This window comes from Sinohyriopsis cumingii, chromosome 10, assembly GCF_028554795.1.
Source record: "Sinohyriopsis cumingii isolate HCF-2022 chromosome 10, ASM2855479v2, whole genome shotgun sequence".
NCBI lineage: Eukaryota > Metazoa > Mollusca > Bivalvia > Unionida > Unionidae > Sinohyriopsis > Sinohyriopsis cumingii.
The window spans coordinates 85,099,031-85,123,194 of record NC_142970.1 but is presented as its reverse complement, the minus strand read 5'-3'; the positions used below and the strand labels follow the sequence as shown (position 1 = coordinate 85,123,194).

The window sequence follows — 24,164 nt, the reverse complement described above, 5'->3', positions numbered from 1 at the left end:
CTAAATGAATGTGGCCCAAAAACATTTAGTACTCAGCTTACAGTTCTGTTATTACCTGTTCCATCATACGCTTTTTCAGTTTGTTCCACGCTTCTTTGTGTCGAAGAGTTTGTTTAAAAAATAAAAAGATCCATTGTCATAACTAAAATGTAAGACAAACTTCTTTTGTACACGTAATCTTAATTGCAGAGTATGGAGAAAAAGGTTCCAGCGAGAAGAAAAAGCCGCTTGGAAAATTGTTTAGCCGACAGTTGCAGGATATGACAACAACAGAAAATCCTATTCCAAAACCAGTTATGGTAATAATTTAGCGATTACTTTACCCATTCACTTAGTGAACTATATTGACAACTTGTCCAATTCAGTTAGGTGAAGATAACAGAAAATTAAAACATGTTCCACTATGGTCACAGTTATGAAACTTAGATGCACCTAAGAGCCTGAAAAACAATATCTAAAAAAAGTTTGGGCTGCGTGGGTTGGATGTGTATCTTAAATAGCAGAAACTCCAAATCCATGTCCAGTAGGGGTAAGAACTTATCCATTAGTTAACCAAATGACTTTATGAAACAGATTGACAAATGTTCTGATTTAGCAATGTTAAGTACGTTATTTGGGTTGGATGAGTACCTAAACGTTAGAAAAAAAGAATACATTTCATCAGATATACTCCTTCGATTTATTATATGAACATGTCGAATCGTGTTACATATTGATATTCGTAATGAGCGGACTGAGATGTACTCATGTTCTACTTTACATTTATCTTGTTAGCATCTGCTGACAATTTTGTTTAGAGAAGGACCACACACACGTGGGATTCTGAGAATATCTCCAAATGAGAATTTTCTGAAAGAGCTTTGTAGCAAAATGGACAATGGAGACGAGTGCTTAAATGAACTAAGTCCTATAGACGCTGCAGGACTTCTCAAGGTAATGTAGCAAAATGGACAATGGAGACGAGTGCTTAAATGAACTAAGTCCTATAGACGCTGCAGGACTTCTCAAGGTAATGTTCAGCTCTTAAGTCGTAGAATCCATCTAATGTTGCAGGTCTTTTGAACATTCACATTTGCACTCATCTTGGACGACAAAAGACCATAATGCAATTCTTGTTTCTTGATATTTGTCATGAATATCAGATACAACACTACCTCATTATAAATCTATCCATGTGAGCCATATAGTATTCCGCCTTATATTTAAACGGCCTTGATACAGCATTAACTCATTAGATACTCTCTCCAGGACGGCCAGCGTTTACCGCCTTATTGTTATACAGATTTGAAACAGCACTACCACGTCAAAATGCAATCCTTGACAGAGAGACGATACCGCTTTATAGATAGACTAAATTATTATGACGTACATTGTATGAATACGTTTCATGCTACTTTATCGAACTGGATCTATGTCCATACCTGACTTTTAACAGGAAATTTGTGTTCATATACAGGGAGTGTTGTGCTGATCCTTACTTGTCAACCTTTCTATTCAGTATTTTATTCATGTATGTTGCTGCTTTGTTTTTAGAGCGTTTTATGTTCTTTGCATACAGTTTAATGAGGCATTGTTATAGTGAGGTATTTGAACTATACACACTTAACACCAGAACCTTAAATAAACAACACAAACCTACAATAGGAAGTGTAATTATGACCATCAAGGCATGTATAATGCCTTTGAGAATTTATCAAAATATGTCTTCCTAAAATAAACTTTCAGAACTTTGATAAGACTCTGATGATCCTAAACTGGTCCTTATTACATAATTTATACTGAATGAATGCGTTTTAATAAACATTTGCTGTGCCTCAACAGAAGTATTCTAATAACATTCAACTTGGTTTAATTACAATTACATTGTTATGCTTACATTTAATGCATCAAACAATACCATCCTGCGTTTTTCTAAATATTTATTGGTATGTAACGATGTCCTTATCCATGGCTGTGTAACAGTACAATAGTTGAAGCATAAGTCTGTCAGTGGTTTTGTAATTTTTTCACAGTATACGCAAGTGTATGATGAAATTGCATTGTATGTATTCAGACGAGAGTCCAGGGAATGATGACATTGAGCTAAATAGTTTTTAAATTTGGCAAACACAAATAGATTTAATGCACATTATGCTCGTGATAGAACAGAAAGCAAAATAACTCGTTCACTGGACAGAGACATATGCGTCCTCTTTAATTGTTAGTGCCAGCATTTGAGAAAGTTTTGAAAATAATGACTAATCTATCATGCAGTGGATATATGCAGATTTTCTTCAAAGGGAAGTATCTTTCATTTCTTGACTTTTCTTTCTAGAGATTTTTGAAATCCGTACCAAAATAACCTGATGTATGATGATTTATTGGCTGATTGGGAGGCAGTTCGTGACCTTCAAGATGAACAAGAGAAACTTGAAAAGATAATACGGTGTGTAACAGAAATTAATTGATTTTCTTTCCACTTTGTGTTTATTGCTTCATGCAAGCGACTTCTTTGATACATTAACGTAGGTCAACATATTCAAGGCAAAGTACAACTAACACACATAGTCTTGTAACTAAGCCTTTATCAGGTAAATTTAGACATTAAATCTAAATTTAGTGCTTTCCTTACCAGTTAAGGGAGGTGAACGGCTATGAAATCTCACAGGCATTTTTAAGGATACACTTGGATATTATATCAATTGAAAACGATAATATGCAAGAGATTTTGAAAATAGGCTGACATTGATATATATATATATATATATATATATATATATATATATATATATATATATATATATATATATATATATATATATATATATATATATATATATATATATTTAATGTATGTTTGTAATTCTCTATAAATAATCAGATATAACTTGATTTATTTTCTCATAAGAATCCGGAATGAGTGTAGATAAATGAGAATTAATTACTAAGTCGACATGAGAGTGTATCTCCTACACACGAGTGCATATGACACCGACTCTGTAACATCATTGTTTAACGATGTGTACGTAGTCGTGATGGAATATGGACTGTTAGTAGTGAAGTGGGCACCCTAGCGTCAATGGGACTTACCATTAAAAACAGGGTCCCGGCACTCTGGCGTCTATGTAAATTTAACATGGGAAAAAATCATGGGCAACTCTGGCGTCAAGGGGAATTTAACATGGGAATAGATTGTGGGCCTGTCGAGCGTCAAGGGGAATTGAACATGGGAATAGAGTGTGGGCCTGTCTAGCGTCAAGGGGAATTGAACATGGGGAAATAGAGTGGTGGTCTGTTGAGCGTCAAGGGGTAATGGAACAGGGTCGGGACCCTATTTTAATACGGTCCCGACCTGATGGGTCTATGGAAATGGAACATACGAAAATTGAAACAGGAAGGGGTCTCTATTTTTTTTTAAATAAAAAAAATGTAAAAAGGGGTAAAAATTGAAAATCTATCTCTTTTCGAGAGACGTGGGTGGCCCTGAAAAGGGCCTTTGGGTTTGTTCTTCTTTTTCTAACTCCTTAACTTCTTTATCCATCCCCTTATTTTTTCCATCATTCCTTTCTTCTTCTTCTTTTCTGTTTCCGGTATCCAGTCCGGGTGACCCATGGCTCGGAACTTCTGTTGGATTTTCATCCAGTTAGCGTTTAGTTTCTCTAGTTCTTCCTTTTTCTTTCTATTTTCTTCTTCTTTTCTATCTTTTGCCCACCTGTCCTTTATTTTCTCCACTTCTTCATCTATCACCTTTCTCATCTTTTCTTGCCCTTTCTTCAATTGTTCAACACTCCTTTTGACAAAGGGCCACTCTGACCTTTTTTCTATCTCTTCCAAGAACCTTCTTACTTATTTTACCTTCTCCATGGCCTCTTTTATTGTCCCCACTCTGACATAAGGGGGATTTATCAGCCCTCTCAATCTCTTCACTTCTTCTTCAATTAATCCCTCTATCATCTCCCTGGCTAATTTTAGTTCTTTCACGTAGTGCAGACTTGTTCTTAACCTCCAATCTCTTTCAATCCTTTCAGCTCCATATTCACCATCCACCATCCAAAAATAAACATGCCTTAAATTATTAAACAGTTGGGACATCTTCTTTTTTTATTCCTTAGAATGGTGCGAACGACGAACTTTGTGGGTGCTTATACGAAAAGCGCGGACGTAATGGAAAACATCCCCCTGAGACAAAAGTTATATTACCTAGATCATGACCAAACAGCGCGCGTACGTGAAGGAAAACATCCCCTACTTTTCTCATTTCATATGATCTACTATCCACATACGTGAAGCAGCAATAAACAAACCCAAAATCTAGTATTCACACACGCAAAGCATTAAAATGAAACCCAAATCTACTATCCACACAAACATACGTGATCACTTACAAAGCCCAATAATCTACTATCCACACAAGCGTACGTGAGCTCTTACAATCACAAACACATGCACCCACACTAGGAAAAAAGAGTCAGTGTTTATATTCACACTACATACACACATTGGCAAATGGATTACTATATCTTTTCTAGAGATTAGGGTAGCCCTGAAAAGGGCTGTTTTTTAACTCCAGATGCACCTATCTAATGCTGGCACCTTCCTGGTCTCGCATCGCACACACATCTTCGACTCCAGTCTCCTTGCCAATTCACCCTTGTTGCTGTAAGCGCAGAGGCGGGTTGAGTGGCTTCACTATTCCAATCTTCTGTCTCTGGAATAGTGAAGACTTCCCTTTCTCTTCTTCTATTTCTAATTCTAGGATGAATCGGCATCCTTACCTCCTGTTGTAACTGTGGTGCAGCTACAGGTTGGGGAGATGTCCTTGCCTCAGGTGTCACCTTGCACACAGGGTTCATCATAGGGTGACACCTGATCTCTCTCTTTCTTTCCTCTTCTTCTTTCATTTTCTCTCTTCCTCCTCCTGTTCTATCCTGGCTTCTTCCACAAGGGCCTCCGCAGCCAGCTCGTTCAGGAGGCATCTGGCATATTCCAAGTGCATCTGGAGTTCAAAATTTTTTCAAGTCTGCTACTCATTTTTATTGTTGATCAATCAGCAAGGGTAGCTAGATTGCCGAGCGATTTTTAATTTATAGTGAAAGCGCGGACGTGAAGGAAAACATCCCCTAAAACAAAATTTATATTACCTAGATCATGACCAAACAACGCGCGGACCTAACAGAAACACTCACTGACTTTTTTATACTACCCTTCACTATTCTAAAAAAATTCATTAAACCAATAATATACTATCCACATACGCAAAGCAATCAAACCCCAAATCTACGCTCCACGCACGTCAAACAGCATAAAAAACATGATCATAATCTACTATCCACACAAACACATACACTCACACCACAAAAGAGTCAGTGTTTGTATTCACACTACTCTACATTGGCAAATCGATTGTTATTTATTTTCTAGAGTATTGGGTAGCCCTGAAAAGGGCTGTTTTTTTTTGTTTGCTATGGCAATCTTTTAGTTTCTAAGAATGCGACGTCCTCTGACGATAGACTTTCTGACGATAGGTCTTCTTCTTCGGAAAGAGAAGAAGAACTCTTTGGTGTCGATACGACAATCGACAAAGCCTCTGTCAGGTTGCTGTTGTTGTTGCTGTTGCTGCTCTCTCTGTTGTTTCTGAAGTCTGTACTTCTCTGTCCATTCCTCTTTCTTCCTGTTCATTTCTTCTCTGAACAGCTCTTCTATCAGGTCTTCAGTGACTTTTAACATTCTCACATTCTCTGTCTCTTCTGGCTTCGGTATCAGACTGCTTCTGACCCTATGCAAATTCACGTAGGCTTCGTTTAGCTTAGCTAGTCTGGAGCACATCTTCGTAGGAGGATGAGTCGACAATGGATGGTTAGACTGGAGGCTACCCACGGCTTTAAAGTCAAAGCGCGGACGTGAAGGAAAACATCCCTCCACGGTTTTCGAGCTGGAACGTTCGATAAGTGCCATGAGAGGGATAGTAAGAAGTCAAAGAGCATGAATCAACATTCTTATAGCCAAACAAAAGACAAAGGCATTTTTTTCAAAACAACATTTTTTTTTAAAATTCAAAATCACTTAACACTAACAAACAACTATAACATTCTTAACAATATAACATCAAACATTTTTTCAAAACACAAACATTTTTTTCCATCTAACACATTATTTTGGACAAGGCTGACAACGTTGTGAATGAAATTGTGATTTCCACTTTTGGAAGTCATTAGGCCATTGATGGACACTACATTTCCTAGCTTGAGACAAAAGATAAGCATGATGGTCACAAAACCATTGATCTGCTTTCACATCGTTTCTAGAAGAAGAACGAGGATCAAAATGAGTCACTAAATGTTCTAAGGAATAACCCAGGCTGCGATGATGCAGAAAATACACAGAATATTGTCCACACACCAAGGAATCTGTGCCTTGTAATTTCACATTATTGAATCGGGTGGTCTGAGCATTTCTTCTCATAAAGTCAATGATATCGTCTTCCAAAGGAGGCAATCCATACGAATCGAAATATTCCACACATCCTTCTTGAGGAAAGTAGACGGCTACCCAGTGGGTTCCTGGGAGATGACTGTCGTCCGTGTTGATGACATAAGCTAGATGGTCTTGAGGTTTACGATGAAGGAGTTCATCTTTAGCACAGACGACAGGATTCCAAGAAGCCGTGTACGAGCTGTGGTTCAAAAGGTAATAAAGTTCCCGGTATCCATGTTTTGTGTGGGTTTTTTTTCTTCTTCTTCACAGCTAATGATAAGTGATCAATTCGATCCTGACTTTTTGCTTGAAAATGTCTGACAAGTAAAAGGCGTTTAGATCCGACTTCTTACTCTGGTCAAAGAGAGATTCGATGCGACGGCACTTCAGAGACGTTAATGGAGGAGAAGAATGTTTATCCAAGCCTTTATACCACTCGTTCAACACGAATTTTATTTCGATGTGATCCCAAGCTTTGTCCAGATATTCGTCCAAATTTTCTTCTTGACTTAACATCAGACATTTGTCGTGTTGAATTTGACTGTGATAATCGTTGTGACATCCATAGCACTCTTCCTTGATCAATTCTTTCATTATATCTGCCAGGACTGTAGCAAAACAGGAGACTAAATGGGCTTCTTGTTCTGGCCATCTTGACTTCATCATGATAACTTCTTCGTCTTGGGATTCTTCTTCTTCTTCCACGGTCTCCTTACATTCCATCTTCAAAGTTTCTCCACTAGGTAAAGAGGGATAACAGTCTTCCATAGCTTCTAATAATCTAGAATGACTTCTCTCAAACTGTTGATTTCTATGGTATTGTCAAATTCTGCATACAGGATGACGTTCACTGTGTGATCTGGAGGTGGATTTGCAAACTGAAGTTCCACACGAATCTGACCCGATTTTATAGGGTGGAAATGTCCCTCGTCGCTGCCTTGGTCTGGAGTGAAATCAAAACCCAACAAAGCATAGCCTCCTGCAGAATCGTCGTACGAAATACCGTGACTGGTGTTGGTTCCTAACTGTCCCGTGGCTTCGGACAGGGACAAGTACGATCTCAAATAATTCTTCGCGACACCAAAGTTAGGCTCAAAGGGTCAGGTACAAAAGGTCTTGCCGTCGCGACTGACTTCGATCTTGGACACATTGTAATGTTGAAACTCAGAAGGATTTTGATCGTGGGTTCCGTTGAAGGCTGAATTCCTGACGATACCAACAATCAAACGCTTGGGTAACTGTCCTTGGAACAGATGATCTTCGATCATAGATCGCTGTCCAGCGGGAATGGTGAATGTTTTCAATTCTACGCGTCGTATCGGATACTTGGCGGTCGTTCTGCTCAACGTCTGACTGACGTCGTTTCCCACTTTAGGTAACACTTCCACACGACGCACGTAAAGTCGGGCTTCTTGAATGATAGTTTTGTATTCGTTGGCATGGGCCATCAAATGGAAAGCGGCACTGCTACGATTCAGTCTCAGACGGATATCCACCCCGTTCAGCAAATACTTTTCTTGTAACCACATGTCCAAATGAAAACGATCCATCAGTTCTCAACTTCGCCCTTGCAGACTTTTCTTACGACGGTCGTTAAATCCCACATTGTGAGGATTGTCATCTTCTGTCAGGACTGTGTCGCTAAACGTGGCTACACCTGCCGTGTCAGGTTTCCATACCACGCAAGCATCCAGATGAGTATTCTTGGCTTCTTTTCCGTACGTCAAGAGATTTTCCAGGTACGCACGATATCGGTAAGTATCCATGCTGCTGCTGACCAGTTTGTTATTCAAGTACAAGTCCACTGAGCTGAACAAGGAATGCATGAAATTGTTGACAGGAGCTACTCTAGCATCACCTCCTGGATTGGTGTTGTCCGTTTTGATCACTTTCACTTTCAAGTACAGGTAACTGCTATTCAGATCGATGAAATCTTCGGGCAGTCCTTTGATTTGAAACTCGATGGGAGCGGAATCCGTCAAAGAGGAGACGGGGTGAAATTCCACCCATTGGGATTCTTGCATCGTCATCATGGTGGGGGTCATGGCAAACAGATCCAGTTCCGACTTGGAACAAGCGCAAGACTCTCGGTGCATCATTTTTCTCTGTGTCTCAATAATCGAAAACGTCTAAGTCTCGGACGGTTCTTTTTTTCTTTGCCTTTCTGGCTTTAGAAGTGTGAAGTCTGGTGAAAGGGTGTTTTCTTCGTCGTCTCTTTCTGCATTGTCCTTGCTGAACGCCTGACTCGGTAGCGTGCAGGGCATTTATAGGTGTTTCTCGTCGGCCCAAAAGGTCTTTGCCCGTTTGCAGCAAGACATTTTTGCCTGCCCCCATGAAGGCTTCTTTGGGATTTTGTTTGTCGATGATGACATTTTGGAGAAATTCTTTGCCTTGTGTCAGTGCCGCATCTTTCAAGGCGTGCAATCCGCGTGTCACCATCGGTTTCAACACCGGGGCCACCGAACGAAAGGCCGATTTCAGCATATCTCCTAAGCCGTGTCCTCGCTGTCGAGCAACCCCTCGGTACACTGGATACATGACTTAAGAGTCGTGAGAGAACCGTTTTCGAAAATGGAGTTTCACCATGACTTTTCCTTTGGTGAATGGAATATTTGTCCCAGATCTCCTTTTATAGCAATGTTGACCGTGTCCACATATGACTTGCTGACCGGCAAATAGTGAGGATGGACAAATTCGCGGTGAACGTGGTAAGTGTTTCCACCTTCCTCGTCAGCGTTCGTGGCAGAATCCACTTTGAAAGGAATGACACGCAGTAACGGCACGGAGGTGTGTCCCACCAGGTTGTACTCCACCACATCGGAGTACACAAACATCAAATTCAGTCCTTGGTTCAGTTCTACCGGGGCACGAAATAACTTGCTAAAAGACTCGTTGTTGTAAATGATTGGTAATTCGTATTTCTTGAGCATGGCCATTCTCATGTTCATGTATCCGCCCAACATGTCAAACAATTCAGGACAAAATAAAATGGACAGGATTTTACTCCCGTCAAATTTCATCAAGAAACGACGAGCTGATTTGTGGTATTCCATGGTGACACTTTTTTGACACTTTCCAAAGCTTTCAGAAACACGACATTAAACCTGGAGGCTATGGTGCTCACCAAATGTTGACCACTAAAATAATAGCCTGGGGGAATGAACAAGTGATAGGTGGTGTACTTTTGATTTTGTGTGCCAGGGGTTTTTATGTTATATTTGCCATGGGTATTAAAGTACTGTTGCATTTCCTCGTCATAAACCTCCATATCAAAAAAGTTTTCATTGGGAAGAACATTGAGGACTTGGGTCGAGTGAATGATTTCTACTAAAGCCACTTCCCAATGGGCTTCGTGATCTAATGGGATGGTCTGAGGTAATTTGGCCGTGTAACAGCACAACGTGTTCTTGCAAAACACCTCCATGGAACTGTTACTGGGTAAGGTTAAGAAAATTGGTTTTGGTGACTCATAATTCCAGAGTTCTGTGGCTGTCCGAGGGGTTACTGGACGTCAGAGGAGTGTCTCCGCCCAAAATAGGGTTGTTGTTGTTATTGGAGTGGTGACTGACTCTGGCACTGGACACAAGTTTCCCGTTGTTCCCGTTAGAGGAGAATTTCAGGGAGGGATTGGGAAGCAGGTAACCGATGCAGCTGCTCAATAAAATGGTCCACAATTGTTTGTCCCCTTGTTGCAAACTTAAATTGGCGATGGCTGCCCCGATGACACAATACACCACGAAGATTTGGCAGAAAAAGACGATTTGCGTTTTAGGCACACGTTCTCCACACCACACCCACAAAGGTTGTTTTTGTAAATCTTGCAGAGAAGAACTAGGTGAAGGAGTGGTCGACGTAGCTGCGTCTGTGTGAAATGGCATGATGGTCACTTCTTTTTATAGTCGATGACTTGCGAAGCGTCGATCCAAGAATCAAAACTGGGTGGATATCCTTTCCAACGTACTTTGACTTCGTTGACATGTCGTTTGCCCACTTTACGCGTTCTGCGTTCGAGAATGCTTTCGATGTCGTACACGTCGTCCTCTTTTTTGGTGACACGTTGTAACTCGGGTAAGTAAAACGTTCCTTTGAGTACTTCTCCGTTCATTCTTCCAATTTGTAGACGGCAGGATCACGGCCATACACCCGTCCAGTGACACGAAGCAATTCGGTAGTCGTTAGGTAAGTAACCTTTGTCGAAAGTGCGTTTGGTTTTGCCATTGCGCACCCAATTTCCTACGGTCAATACTCCACTTTTCTTGGGGGCAGCCCTGGTTGGGGACGTGCTAAACAGGCGCTCAAACACCAACACTTCGTTCTCGGGAGTCACTTCTTGCGGGGCACGTCCGATGCTTCGATGGTAAGGTTGGTTGTACGCTTGCACCAGGTGCGGAAAGATGTCGATGTACTTCAGAGTGTGGTGATGCGTAAAATATTTCCACATGCGTTCTTTCAAAGTGCGTTGAAAACGTTCCACGATTCTGGCTTTGGTTTCGGGATTCTGGGTGGTTAAAAAATGAATGTCATGTTTCTTTAATTCTTTTTGCAACGCTTGGTTCAGAAATTCGGTACCTTTGTCCGTTTGCCATCGAAGAGGGTGAAGACCGCTTTGTTTCAACACTCGTTGCAGGGCTCGCACTAACTCGCTGCTCGATTTGGAAGTCAAGGCTACGACCCAGGCAAATTTGGAAAAGACGTCGATGACACAAAACAAATATTTGTAGCCGCGATTGTAGCTGGCCAAATGAGAGACATCGGCTAAATCGGCTTGCCATTGATGATCGATGCCTTCCACTCGGGTGCGACTTCTGGCAAACTTGCGTCGAATGGGTTTGTGTAAAGTGTAGGTAGCTTGTTCTTGTAACCATCGTTGCACTTGAGGTAAACGGAGATTTTTCAGTTGCGTTTTGGCAGCACGATACAATTTTTGAACTCCTGCGTAACCTGCAGGATGGGAGGGATCGTAGTAAATGCTGGGTAACACTTTTTCTATTTTTTGTTTGAGTGTTAATAAGGCACCCACTCTTGGAAGATGCTACTCTTTTTCTCTTGGGGCAATTTCTTGGATTGCAATGTTTTGTGTGTGCGACCAGCAATAGGTGTCCAGGAGGAGGATGTCTGAGCGGGGGATATCGGTTCTTGTTTCACTTCTGTCTTCACTTCTTTCTTCATTTTCTTTTTCTCTTCTGATGAAGAAGGAGTGGTCATCATCTTTTTAATCCATCCAATTCTGGAGGTAGGTGGTGTTGTTAACTTGCGTACTTTTTCTGGTGGAGTTTGAAACCCTTCTTCTTCTTCTTCTCCTTTTTCTGTCTTGGTCACTGGTAGTGGTGATGGTGCTGGACTTTTCATCAAGGTCTTAAAATCATTCAGAGTTGGAAGAGATGTTTCGTCTGAGGCTTTCTGGTGAAAGAGTTGCACTCGTTGCAAGAGTTGACCATACTTTGCGATTTTTCTGTTTCGGACAAATCTTGGCGATCCATCAAGGACTGCAATTCGTGTTGTAACTGGGACATTTCGCTCAAATTGGGATTGGGAGGTAAATGCGGGGTACGTTGTTCTTGCCAACGATGGTATTCCATCCATCGTTTGTAAGGCACTAAAGCTAGTTTTCGTCCTTCCATGGGATGTCAGGGGTCGATTCTGAGATCTTGGGACTTCAGAGGGCCTTTTTATCTTGCTCCCACCAGTCCTCCCAACATGGTTCCCAAGACTCCTTTCAGCAAGTGGCCTAGCAAGAGGGGTAAAATTCCTCCACGTTCGACCAAGATCTTCTTCTTTTGACGAAGGGGAATTTTCTTTTGAACCATTTGGCGAAGACCGTGACGATGTTTGCCTAAGCATTGTTTCTGGTGTTTTGGACAAAGGGATCTTACCTTTCAAGACGTTCAAACAACATTCGCATACGGTATCAATGACCTCTTTGGAGGCTGATTGAATGAGTTTTTTTCGTAGGGGTAGAGAAGCTTTGGACAGGACAGATAACATGTCCCCATGTTTGACTAAACGTGGTGGCAGTCCTTTCCTTTCCTTTCCCTGGGTTTCAGAAGAGGGATGTTTTCTGGAGGGTGACATCTTTGAGTCTTCAGGAGCACCAAAAACACTGATACCCCGACTTGGTCACACACGTCTTTTTATACTGGAACACGTCGCCACTGATTGTCTTTACGTCGTATCAACTTCATGACAGGCATGACACGTCGTGCAGGGGTACGCAACGGACTAAATCGAGCCAGTTCTTGTTTGGACAAATCCAGTAAACTTTGTAACATACTCGATCTTTCTTGGACTTTGATTTTGGGAGCAGGTACTTTGTGAGCAGCAGCCACTGCCACTAAATTGGAGGGTCCTGCCACTGGAGAAGTTCTTGGGGTTATCAACGGAGAAGTTCTTGGTGTGATCAACGTCTCCAAGTACACTTCAGTTCTTGGTGACATCAACGGAGAAGTGAATGAACCTGAGGAAACCGGAGACGCGGTTACCGCCGTTGGAGGTCGTGGTTTGCGAGTGTAAGGTTGCGTCCTGGCCGAAGTGCCTCTCTTGCGACTAGCTTTTTGTGGACTTTTCTTTTTCTGGGGACTTTTTCTCTGCTTCTTTTTCTGGGGGCTTCTTTTCTTTTTCCGGGGTGGTGTCTGGTAAGAGGAGGGTCCCGCCACTGGAGAAGTTCTTGCAGACAGGTCTCCTTGGGGACCTGGTTTTTTTCTTCTTCTTCTTGGAGCTTCGTTTGACTTTTTTCTTGGGAAGAACTTTGGGGGCATTAGGATCCCATCTTAAGAGAGAGCGAATGATGACCCCTCCTAGAGTACCGCTCCCTCCAGGTTTCAAAATGATTTGTTTTTTGGTTTGAGTGTCGATGCGGGGATCGGCCAGTTGGGTCAAAGCGACTTTGTTTCGATCAAAAAAGCGTTTGGTTTGATGAGGAATCTGAATGATTCCTTGTAGTAACTGACGTGCTGTCACCGTGAACCATCGTAAGACTTCTTTGAGACTAGCTTCTAAGACACGAGCTCGTGTTTGTGGATTTTTTTCTCGACTGATGCCATACAAGGCACGAATCAATTTGACGGGAAGATGCGACTGAAGGGACGTCGTGTTCAAACTGTGTGAGACAGACGAAAAGGGTCTGAGGTTTTTATAGATTTTTTTGTTGAGTGAAATTAAGTCGAGGATGGAGACGTGTACAGGACAGGCCCTCCGTCTTGGCCCAGTGGTGAAACAAGTGGGTACGAAATCGCAAATCATCGGGGGTCGTTGGTTTCAAATCGACAAGTAAATAGGCGTGTGGAGTTTGAGTGGCATCGTCGTACGCCTGAGTCAGCCAAGGCGTCCCTAACTGTTTGGCTAAGACTTGCACATGCGATTTATCTCGAAGGCTTTTAAACAAGACCACGTAATGCGCATTGAGACTGATGGTGCGATGGGCTTTACTTTGTTGAAACAAATTTTGGGTGATGTAAACGACACTGGCATTACGATGATGCCCTTTGCGCGTAAACCACAGTTTAATTTCTTCTTCGTCTTCTCCTAACATGTCGTCGAAAATGACCAAATGGGTTTGACGGGAGTCAGAGACGATGCCGTCGTCTTCTTTAGGAATGCCTTCCACAAACACGATGGAATCGCCTTGACTTTCTCGCAAGAGGCTGTACGCCGATTGCCACTCTTAGTAACACCACACGATGCGTTGAGGTGGACGATCGATCAAATGATGTTTGTGTTCGATCAAGCGTTTGACGAATTCGGTTTTGCCTGAACCGCTAGGTCCAGCAATGAGCATGTTAAAGGGATGGCGAAGATACAAAGCCTCCCAACTGGCACGATCTAAGTGTTCGTCGATGACTTTGACAATGGAGGAAGAGGGAGCAGAGACAGCAGAGGTAGCCATAGTGTTAGGAATGTCACTTGTGACACGAAAACAGACAAGACAAGAGTTTATATACTTTTTTCAGAACATGTTTACTGAATGTTTTAAACATGAATACGAAAGACAAAAATACATGAAAGCCAAAGGCTTAAGTACAACGATAAAAAGCACAACAAAATCATCAACGTGGAATAAACACAAGTGTCTGTACAACATGTTTTGGGTAAAGTTCTGACCAGTTCTATATTGGGTAAGGTCACACGAGTGTCCTTCCGATAGGGTCTTTCAGGCATGTTCACGACAGTCCTGTCCTGGGTGACGGGTTCTTCTTCTTCTGGTACCGTCACCAACACAGGTTGAAAAGTAACTTTTTTCTTTGGACATTGAAAGGAAGGATCACAACTCTCGAGCCTACTGGGCCACTTCTTGGGTCCAAGCTTCAAAACCCCATTTTTTCCAGGCACGGACATCTGTCCAATGGGGGTGTAAGTCACAAGCTACAGACACATCGTCATACACGTCTTGGGTAGCTAAAAGTTGACGAATCTTTTTTTCCCGTAGAGGTCGAGAAGTATCCAGATGAAAACGTAAGGCTTTGAGCAAAAGGAGTCTCTCGTGAACATTTAAAGGCACCACTTTCATGTTGAATCGATGGTAAATACTGTTAGTAAAGAGCCCACAAGGAATCGGCTGGTAAACGAAATGCCAGAAAACAAGTCACTAAGACACACACCACTTGTCGACCCAAATTGAATGGATACAGTTCTTGTAATAATTGATGGTAATGATCCACGGTTTGAATATGGTCATTGAGTTCCTTCCACGGAATCTGTTCAGTCGCTTGTGACATAAGCCGTGGCATGGATTCCTGATTTTATAGTCTCTTTATTTCGGAAGCAATAAAGGTACTTTCTAACTAGATATCTTCGTTCTCCAGTAGTAAATCTAAATATTGCATACTGTAACCTACACTTCAGAGTTTGTTTAGATGTTTAGTCTTCCGCTAAGCAGATTCCACGTAAAATATGTTGGTAATCCTTTAACTCGTCTTCCTCAATACGTTGCTCTAGGTGACTCTCGAAGTAACCAAAATTATGAACATTTAGTTCATTCACTAACTGAAAGTGTTGAACAAGATCTGACCACTGAAACAATTTCTGACGAATCAGTCCTCTTATACCATTCAGGTACCAGCGGTTAAACATCTGGTGACGTAACGGATGAAACTGTTCTTTACGTTTGACTTGTATTTTGACCAGCTCTCGGTAAATGCGTTCTCTCAACTCCACAGGCAAAGCACGAATGTTCTCTTGTAAAGTATCCATGAATAGGTCAGTCCGTACAATTCACAATCTTCTCCTAGAGCAAAAGTGATCCACATAGTAAGTAATTTCTGACCACTGCCATTCAGGGTAACGTCCAAGAATCTCACTGAACTCTTTTGATGTAAACAGTCTAGAGTGATATAATAGGACGAATGCACACTTGACCCAGAGAAATCTAACACACTGGTTGACTTTTTTCACTTTCCTCTTGTGAATTTCTCGGCACAAAAGTTCTACAGTTACCCATTGAGATTTCACTCTGGCAAACCCCTGCCAAACTTCCTTGTAAATCTTCTCTTGCAGTTCTTTAGGTAACGATTCAATATCGTTTTTGAAATGAAGTTTAAATACTGGTCTCGGTGATGTCCAACATTTGACTCCTAACCAATCTGGTTTCTTCTTCTTCAACGACATGGTAAGTTACTTCAATGTCTCGGTCCCACTAAAGGTAAGTAATGACAATTCGGTGATCAACGAGCATGTTCTAGGTAGGCCGAATCTTGCGGTTCCCAGTGGTGAAGTGACACACCGCAACTGAAGCACTTGACTTTATCTCCTTCGCCCATGTAGAAAAATCCCGCTCTGGCTAATTCTTCGGGGGTCGGACCTCCCAAATACTTAGGCCATTTTCCTTTGAACGATTGAAGACGATTTTCAAAGTCGCAGTATTCCGACAAACGTACAGGGAACGAATATTCGTCTTTCACAGGTTCGTTTCGATGAGGGTTGGGTGACATGGACAGAAGTTTGCTCAGGGCTGTATGACATCCGTAGGGGGGTAGACGTGAAGGTGGACATCCACCTTTAAAACGAAACCCAGTAAAGTGTCCAAGAGGACGAGTGGCATCGCTTTCGCATCCCTCAGGTTTGGCATGCACAGCATCACTTTCCATGATGGGGTAGTGAGAACAAAGTTCCCATGATGCTTTACGGCATCGCTAAGGTCACAACGTACAGCATCGTACACATCGCAAGGCTCACAATCGCATTCTACTTTAGAGTCCCCAAACTTGAATTGTGCCCTTCTGAACTTGTTTTGTGTTTCTCTGAAAGTATTCATCTTGTTCGCTTGGTCTTGGTAGTCACAATGAACTATCGATCTTGCCTAGGGTTCCTTTCTATATACAGACAAATACCGACGTGTCCATACGGCAAGGTGAAATGATTGGGAAGTCGCACTCGCTTCTGGTACACGATTTGATAGACTTTTTCAAGTGATCGACTGACGATGTGGTGAGTGGGTAAACGTACAGTCTTGTTGGTTTGGTGAGTGGTCACTTTAAAGTGTTCACCCTCTCCAGATTGCAAGGCTTCTTTCACTACCCCAAAGTTGACCACACGACTGGTACGATAATTCAGAGTCAATCCCTTCACTTTGCACGTCGTGTGCACTTCTCCTTGTTTGTCCCGGTATTCGTAGCCGTAATTTTTTGGACAGCCACTGACGAAACTTAGAATCTTGTCGTCGGGATGCTCGTCTGTCCAGGCTCCTAAACGGTCTCCTTCGATGTCAGGGTGTTGACTCGGGTGATGGATGTAAATGCAACTGTCCGTGTCAAAGTACAGGACACGTTCCCCTAACAGTTCTAAAGCTTCGTACAATTTTAAGCGAGCATGGGCTGTCACGTAAGCCGCAATGATAACATTTCCAAAGGGGTCGTCTTGTACAAAGTCCAGATCTTCTTCGTAATTGACCAAGATCAAATTCTCGCGAACGACGTCCACGTCTTTCATGAATTTGGTTTTGTCGTGAATCATCTGGAAGTAGCGGGAAGGTTCTGTCAAATATTCCGTCTTGGGTAAACACGGTCGTTGTGCCATTTTGCCACACAAGCAATTTAACATCACTTTGGCAAACGATCGCCTGCCTTCGTTTTTCTCGATGTGAACTAACGTGATCCCTTCTTGTGCCCAGTATTTCTCTTTGAATGTCTTTTGGTCTTCGGGAGTGTGACACCAGGAAGGATAGCCGCTGGCTTCTTGCTTCAGTTTCAAAAAAGCATCCACGTAGTCTGCGAAAATGCCTTTCTGCGTGGGGTCACCCTTGTCGTATTGTTGTGTCTTGGGAAAGTGACAAATTTCGTACACTTCTAACAGTTGGTATCCCATGTCCAAAGCTTTGAACAATTATATGCTGCCCACGTCCCCGTCAAGGCCCGTTCTTCCTGGGTGGGATAACAAGGCTGATCTTGGTTGCACGTTTCCGCACAAGTACGGCACAAAGGAAACATCAGTTTGCCTTGGCAATGGTGAGGTAAGACGGGATGGTATAGGTTCTTGGGAGGCAAAACTTTGCACTTGATCAAGCCTTCGTATTGTCGAATGTTTTTCAGGTCGATGTGTTCCGTCAGCAATCGCGGGTGCCCTGTAGGAAAGTGACAATATTTGCACACGTAAGGATACAGCGAACACACATCCAAGTACTTGATTTCTTCTCCTTTCTCTTCGTCAGCTTGGTACAGCAAACAGGTGGCATTGGTCCTTCCTCCGTACAAACTATCCCTCGGGTTCAGGGGGTCCATGAACTGGTAACTTTCCACGAGGCGTTTAAACTCGGAATCGGTTTTCAAACGGTGATCGTATTCGTGTTCCCACATTTCCACCACTTGGTATCCTTCCTGTTCTAACTTTAGGAGTCGCTGACAAGTGGCCTGGTACAAGTCTTCCATGGTTCGTTATAAAAACTGATTTTTAGTGCTACGATCAGGGTAACAGACGGGACATCCGTGAAATAAGCAACCGTTAAACTCGTACACGATCTTGGGGTTTTCTAAGTCCCAGCCATCGACCGAATGCGTTCCGATGGTCTTTTCGCCCCCTCCGTTGCGGGCATGCTGAATCCACTTGTCTTCCTTGTCGCACAAGTAATGTAACCAGCGTAGGGCTTTGACCGAGTATTGACGTTTGACATAGTTGGTCGTTTGAGGACTGATGACATCCACGGTGTTTTCAGGCATGAATCGTTGTCTGTACACTAAGGAACACGCTTTGGCAATGGTGCAAGCTCCTTTCAAAGGATCGACCCCTCCGTGTTCCATGAACAGTTCTCGAAATTTTCCACAGCAACGCCGTAAAATGTCTACGTCGGAACGACAATACTTTAGCATTTATTCCTGAAAGTCGAAAGGGTCGGAGACGTGAGCCTGGTACCAAGCGTAGAAAGCGTCTCGTTGTTCGGTACGCATGTTGTCAGGGTCGTAATAGTGAGCCTCAGGCAAATGGGGTAGAACGGCATGTTGATTAGCTTCCGTATTGAAAAAGTGTGGAAAGTACCCTTTAGCCATTTCTGTCATTCAAAACGTTTTAGGTATTCGACTCAAAGGCATGGCCAAATAGCTCATCGAATCTTTAAACTGTACTTGTCCCACTTGCATGAAAATGATTTTGGCTCCGTTCAAAGTCACTTTAGGACGCTCGGTGCCTTGTTCCGTATAGTATCTCAAAAGAAACTGTCCATCGTATCCGGAGAAATTGTGAGCCATCACCGTGGCATCTCCGTAACGTTCGATGTCCTCTTTGCTCCACGTCTTGTCGATGGGGTCTAAGACCCATTGTGCGAAATCAGCTAGCGTGTTCGGTCCCCGAAAGATTTTTTCACACCCTCCAGGAATCTCACTGCAGTAAGGGCAATGACTCACGATGGTAACAGGCAGGGCTGACAAACGTGCGCAGACAGGTTGAACAATGCACTGGTTCTTGTCCTTCGCTCTGACAGGGTGGAGAGGCGAAACATGCTGAGTATTTCGATCCACAATGCTTGTTTGCTCTCGATTGTTATAGCCATAGTCACATTTCTCACAGTAAAAACTGTATCCCAGGAATCAAGTGATAGTGGTAATGGTATCGAAATGGTCATCGTGATGATAGACGTGAATGTATTTTCCATCCTTAAAGTCTTTCCCTCGAAACAACAGAGGCCCACGCATTTCTTGAGGGTGCACTTTCAAGGTGTAGCGCGGAGCTTGGGCATCTTGCAATTTTTGCATTTCAGGAATGCCACAGGGTTTGTCTTTGGGGAAGCCAGCTTGTTGCAACAGGAATTCTGCTTCGTTTCGTTGTTTGGCTCGGTCCGATTGTTGAATAGTTTTCCAGGCTCTTTTCCATTCTGCCGTGTCGTTCTTGTTGACATAGGTTCGTCCCACCACGATGGCCCTGGCTAAACACATCTGGTCTTCATGAATGTTAATTCGGACGAGACTTGCTTTGGTGCTGCGAAGCTCGTCCACCAATAAGATCTTTTTGCGTCCAGTCCCTTGAGGAGGAGAGACGTGGGTCATGTCCAGTGTGGCTTTTCCATCGGTGATGTCAAACTGGTCATTGGATTGTTGTACGTGTTGAATCTTGTCCATGACTTTGGAAGCGGTCAATTCTGCAGGGCTGCTAAACTCGATCCAAACAGGGGATTTCAAACCGTCGTGTTGTATGGAAAGTCTCAAGCGATCGTCTTCTTTGGGTTGACATTGTCGCTTGAGTGTGGTAAGTAAAGAATCCCATACCCCAGTGATGAACCCTTCTGCTTTCTCCAACGGTACTTCGGACTTGAAATCTTTAAACTTCACCGTGTATTTGTAAGCCGTGGTTCTAAATTTTCTAGAGGAACGCTTTTCTGTCTCTCGAATGTTACAGTACTTTTCAGGGTTAACTAAGGGAGGTGAACTTTGTTTAGAGGTTTGGATTCTGGTTCACTCATGTCCTCTTCAAAATCACTGGCATGAATTTGTGCCAAGACTTCAGGCCTGGTACGAGGCGATAGATCACGTTTCTGCCTCTTACTTTCTTCTTCTTTCTTCTCAAATGAATTGGATCGTTTCATCTTGATAGAAAAACGTCAAATGACTACAGTTTAAGCACCATGGACTAATTTATAGTCCTAGGAGACCAGCGTATATAAAGGGTGTGTGTCTTGTCCTTTCACTATTCATTTCACTCTCAAACCGAGCACAACGATGGAAGAGACTACCCAAATCGAACATTTCATCAGAGCTTTGCGAGGGGTCATTAGAAAATTTTCTTCAGACCAGCCGACGGACTACTCTCCTTCCTTGCGAGATAAAAGTGAAGATACTTGCTATATCTGTCAGAAGAAAGGGCATTGGTCTTCAGAGTGTCCAGACCGTCAAAAAAGAAAAAGAGGGGCTAAAAGAGACAAAAGTCAAGATACCTGTTATTATTGTGAAGAAAAAGGACATTGGTCTCCAGATTGCCCAAAAAAGAAACAAAAGGAGTCAGAAGAAGAGAGGGATTCTTCAGAGGAGGAAGAGAGGGATTCTTCAGAGGAAGAAGAGAAAGAAAGAAGACATTTCTATTTACAAGAGGCAAAGAAAAAGAAACAGGAGAAGAAAAGAAGAAGGGAAGAAAGTGAGGAGGAAGAGGAGGAAAAGTGTGACGGTGAAGAAATTCAAAAAACAGAGAGAGTGAACAATGAGACAGAAGAAGTCTATGAACTTTTTAAAGTGATTTGTTGTGAATTGTGAATTGGATTGTAAAGATTTATAAAAGAATAAATTAGATATAAAGGTAAGTATCTTTGTGTTTTGATTTTAAAATAAGAACGTACACTCACACACTCGTACACAGACACGTACTATAGGGGTAAGATGTTTGGTTTTTTTTGAGTTATTGGCAATTGAAAGTCTATCTCTTTTCGAGAGACGTGGGTGGCCCTGAAAAGGGCCTTTTTTGGTGTAGGGGTGAGTTTAAGCAATCAACTTTAACTGTCTTAAGCCTTTGCCACGGCCGAGGCCTACTTCTGGACTGCCTGCTGTTGATGATGATGATTTGGTTGAAATCACTAAGGGTGGTACGGTAGGCTTAGTCACAGGGTTAACGTGTTTAGCTCGGGAAGGTCGTATTCTCTTCGGTCGTGATAAAGAAGTCTGATACATTTGTTTCAGACTTCTTAACTCCGCTAAAATGTCTAACAGTACCGTGACCGTTTGATTTTCACACCCTTGCTTCTTTGCTGCTACTTCTTCTTCTTGTTGTTTTCTTTTACCTCTTCTTCTTGCTGTAGGAGAAAAGCTTGTTCCGCTTCCTTTTGCTGTTGTATAAATTTCTCCAATTCTTCTTTCTGTCTCTGTCTAAAATTCTCCACGTGCGGTAATGAAGAAGGTGACGAAGGTTCCGGAACAAATTCTTGCGAGGTAAGAAAATCCACAAAATCCCAATTCACCTCTTATGAAAGTAAGTCCGGGTTCCCTTGGGTAGTCTCTACCGTCGGTGCACCCCAATTTATCGTTTTCTGAGTTTCCGTCATGTTGAAATAACTGTCGCATGGATTGACAGCGCACAGGCGCTAGCGAATCTATATAGACCACGTGACGTCACAGACTGTTCTCTTCGGATTGGATGCGGGCTGACTGAATTTTGTAACGCGTGTTTGGATTGGTGAATGAACTCAATCCGTTTCAATCCTTCCTCTACCTATAAATAAGCGCAGTTCACTGCATTGATTCACCTGTTCTCGGTGCCTCGAGATGTGGACCACAGTCGAATCATCAACCCTTGTTTCTTCGATGATGTTCAGGACGGACATACTAATGTAGGTCCGATCCAAGTGGATAGTTGTCCACAGGTCAGACACTAGTCTGTGGATACGGAGAGTGTATGTGGAGAGACAAGGATTCCTCAAGAGGACTCTGATTTATGGCCCTGCAGTAAGACGCAGCTTGGGGACAAGAAGATGCCGCAGATGCCTTTTATGTTAAGGGCATATTAACATAAATCCAAAGGCCCTTTTCAGGCCACCCACATTTCTCGAAAAGAGATAGACTTTCAATTCCCTACCCCATTTTTTTTATTTTTTTATTTTTTTGTTTAAAAAAAAAGTAGAGACCCCTCCCTGTTTCAATTTTCGTATGTTCCATTTTCATAGACCCATCAGGTCGGGACCGTATTAAAATAGGGTCCCGACCCTGTTCCATTACCCCTTGACGCTCAACAGACCACCACTCTATTTCCCCATGTTCAATTCCCCTTGACGCTAGACAGGCCCACACTCTATTCCCATGTTCAATTCCCCTTGACGCTAGACAGGCCCACAATCTATCCCCATGTTAAATTCCCCTTGACGCCAGAGTTGCCCATGATTTTTTCCCATGTTAAATTTACATAGACGCCAGAGTGCCGGGACCCTGTTTTTAATGGTACGTCCCATTGACGCTAGGGTGCCCCACTTCACTACTATTGTTGCGTGCAGTCAAGGCAATGGGTGTACTTTATCTGCGGACCTAAGTTCGAATCTCCGATAAGTACAACATACAAAAATCTCCAACCTGTCCGAGATAATTATTTGTACATTTAATGTCTTCTGATAAGGCAGTTGTTGTTATAAATGTGTTTTTGTGACAAAATTGACTGCATTATATATTTTATGTTGTTTGGTAATAAGGCATGTATATTTATGTGTGTGTCTGTTTTGATTATTCAGGTGCAAATTATATGTATCATGTACGTCATTATAAAGGCAATTTTACTTACAGCAAGTGTCCGTTATAGTTCGAACAAGCAGCGTTATAACGAATGAGCACTGTGTATTTAAAAAACAATATAATCCATGTAAACTGATATTTTCCCTTGTAGTAGCAAAAGTATGAACTGTATATTATAAACTCATATAATATATATTAAATAGATGACACAATATTTAATATATATTATGCAAATTTATTATATACCGTACATTGTCATACCTAGGAAGAAAAATATACTCGAGTGGCTCCAGAATGTGAATACCTTCCGTTTCCCAGAAATTCTGGTTCCTATATTTGCTGTTTATTTCCTTTTCTTTTCTTCAGTATCCTTGAAAAACTTCCACCCTGCTACTTTGCCCTCCTTCAGCACCTTGTATGTGTGTTGTTCTACATTGACAAAAAGTCTGATGAGAATCAAATGAGAGCAGAAAACCTAGCTGTGTGTATAGCTCCCAGTCTGATGAGAGAAGAGCTGAGAGGGGATCGACATGCAATCGCATCAGCTACCACCATCACCGTGTGTTTGATCCGGAACTTCGTTTACTTATTTGGAGAGCAAAGCTTGAATCTATTTGCTGAACATATATAACACATTGCAAGATCGAGTATGACCGGAGGACTTCTTTTGATATCGAGTTGATTCCAAAATGTTATCTTGACAAGCATGTTGTCTCTGATCCTTCTCAATGGATAGTCAAATCAATATGTAATTTCCAATTAAAGACTTCTGACGACGTCTTGCTGTTTCTAGTTGAAATTTGTACCGATCCGACGTCCAATATGACCGCCATTGCAGCCATATTGAATTTTGTTTTTATAACTGCTTTGCCTGAAGTAAAAACATATTGACATTACATTTTTACCAGAATACTTATAAGCCGTCTAGTTCGTCCTAAATAAAAAAGGTTCCTTCCTGATGTCCAATCTGTGGGCCATATTAGATGAGAAAAGGCCAGCCGTTTCACATGGGGCTGACTACATATAACATGATGTCTTATAGTAATAACTTCTTGAAATCTTGATATAGTTACTTCCCCAGAAAGAAATCTAATA

At 42.2% G+C, this 24,164-nt stretch overlaps 1 protein-coding gene across 2 annotated transcripts in view; it reads left to right on the top strand.

Moving 5' to 3' along the window:
• Positions 1–23,842, top strand: part of LOC149790502 (uncharacterized) — a 65,345-nt gene extending 41,503 nt beyond the window's left edge. The window contains exons 5-8 of one of the 2 annotated variants that reach the window (XM_089971397.1): positions 190–299; positions 775–933; positions 2,315–2,425; positions 23,436–23,842. In XM_089971397.1, the coding sequence (XP_089827523.1) occupies positions 190–299; positions 775–933; positions 2,315–2,341 (296 nt within the window). In that variant the 3' untranslated portion in view covers positions 2,342–2,425; positions 23,436–23,842. The remainder of the gene's footprint in view (positions 1–189; positions 300–774; positions 934–2,314; positions 2,426–23,435) is intronic. The other variant, XM_089971396.1, reaches the window with a different exon arrangement.
• The last annotated feature ends 322 nt before the right edge of the window (positions 23,843–24,164 follow it).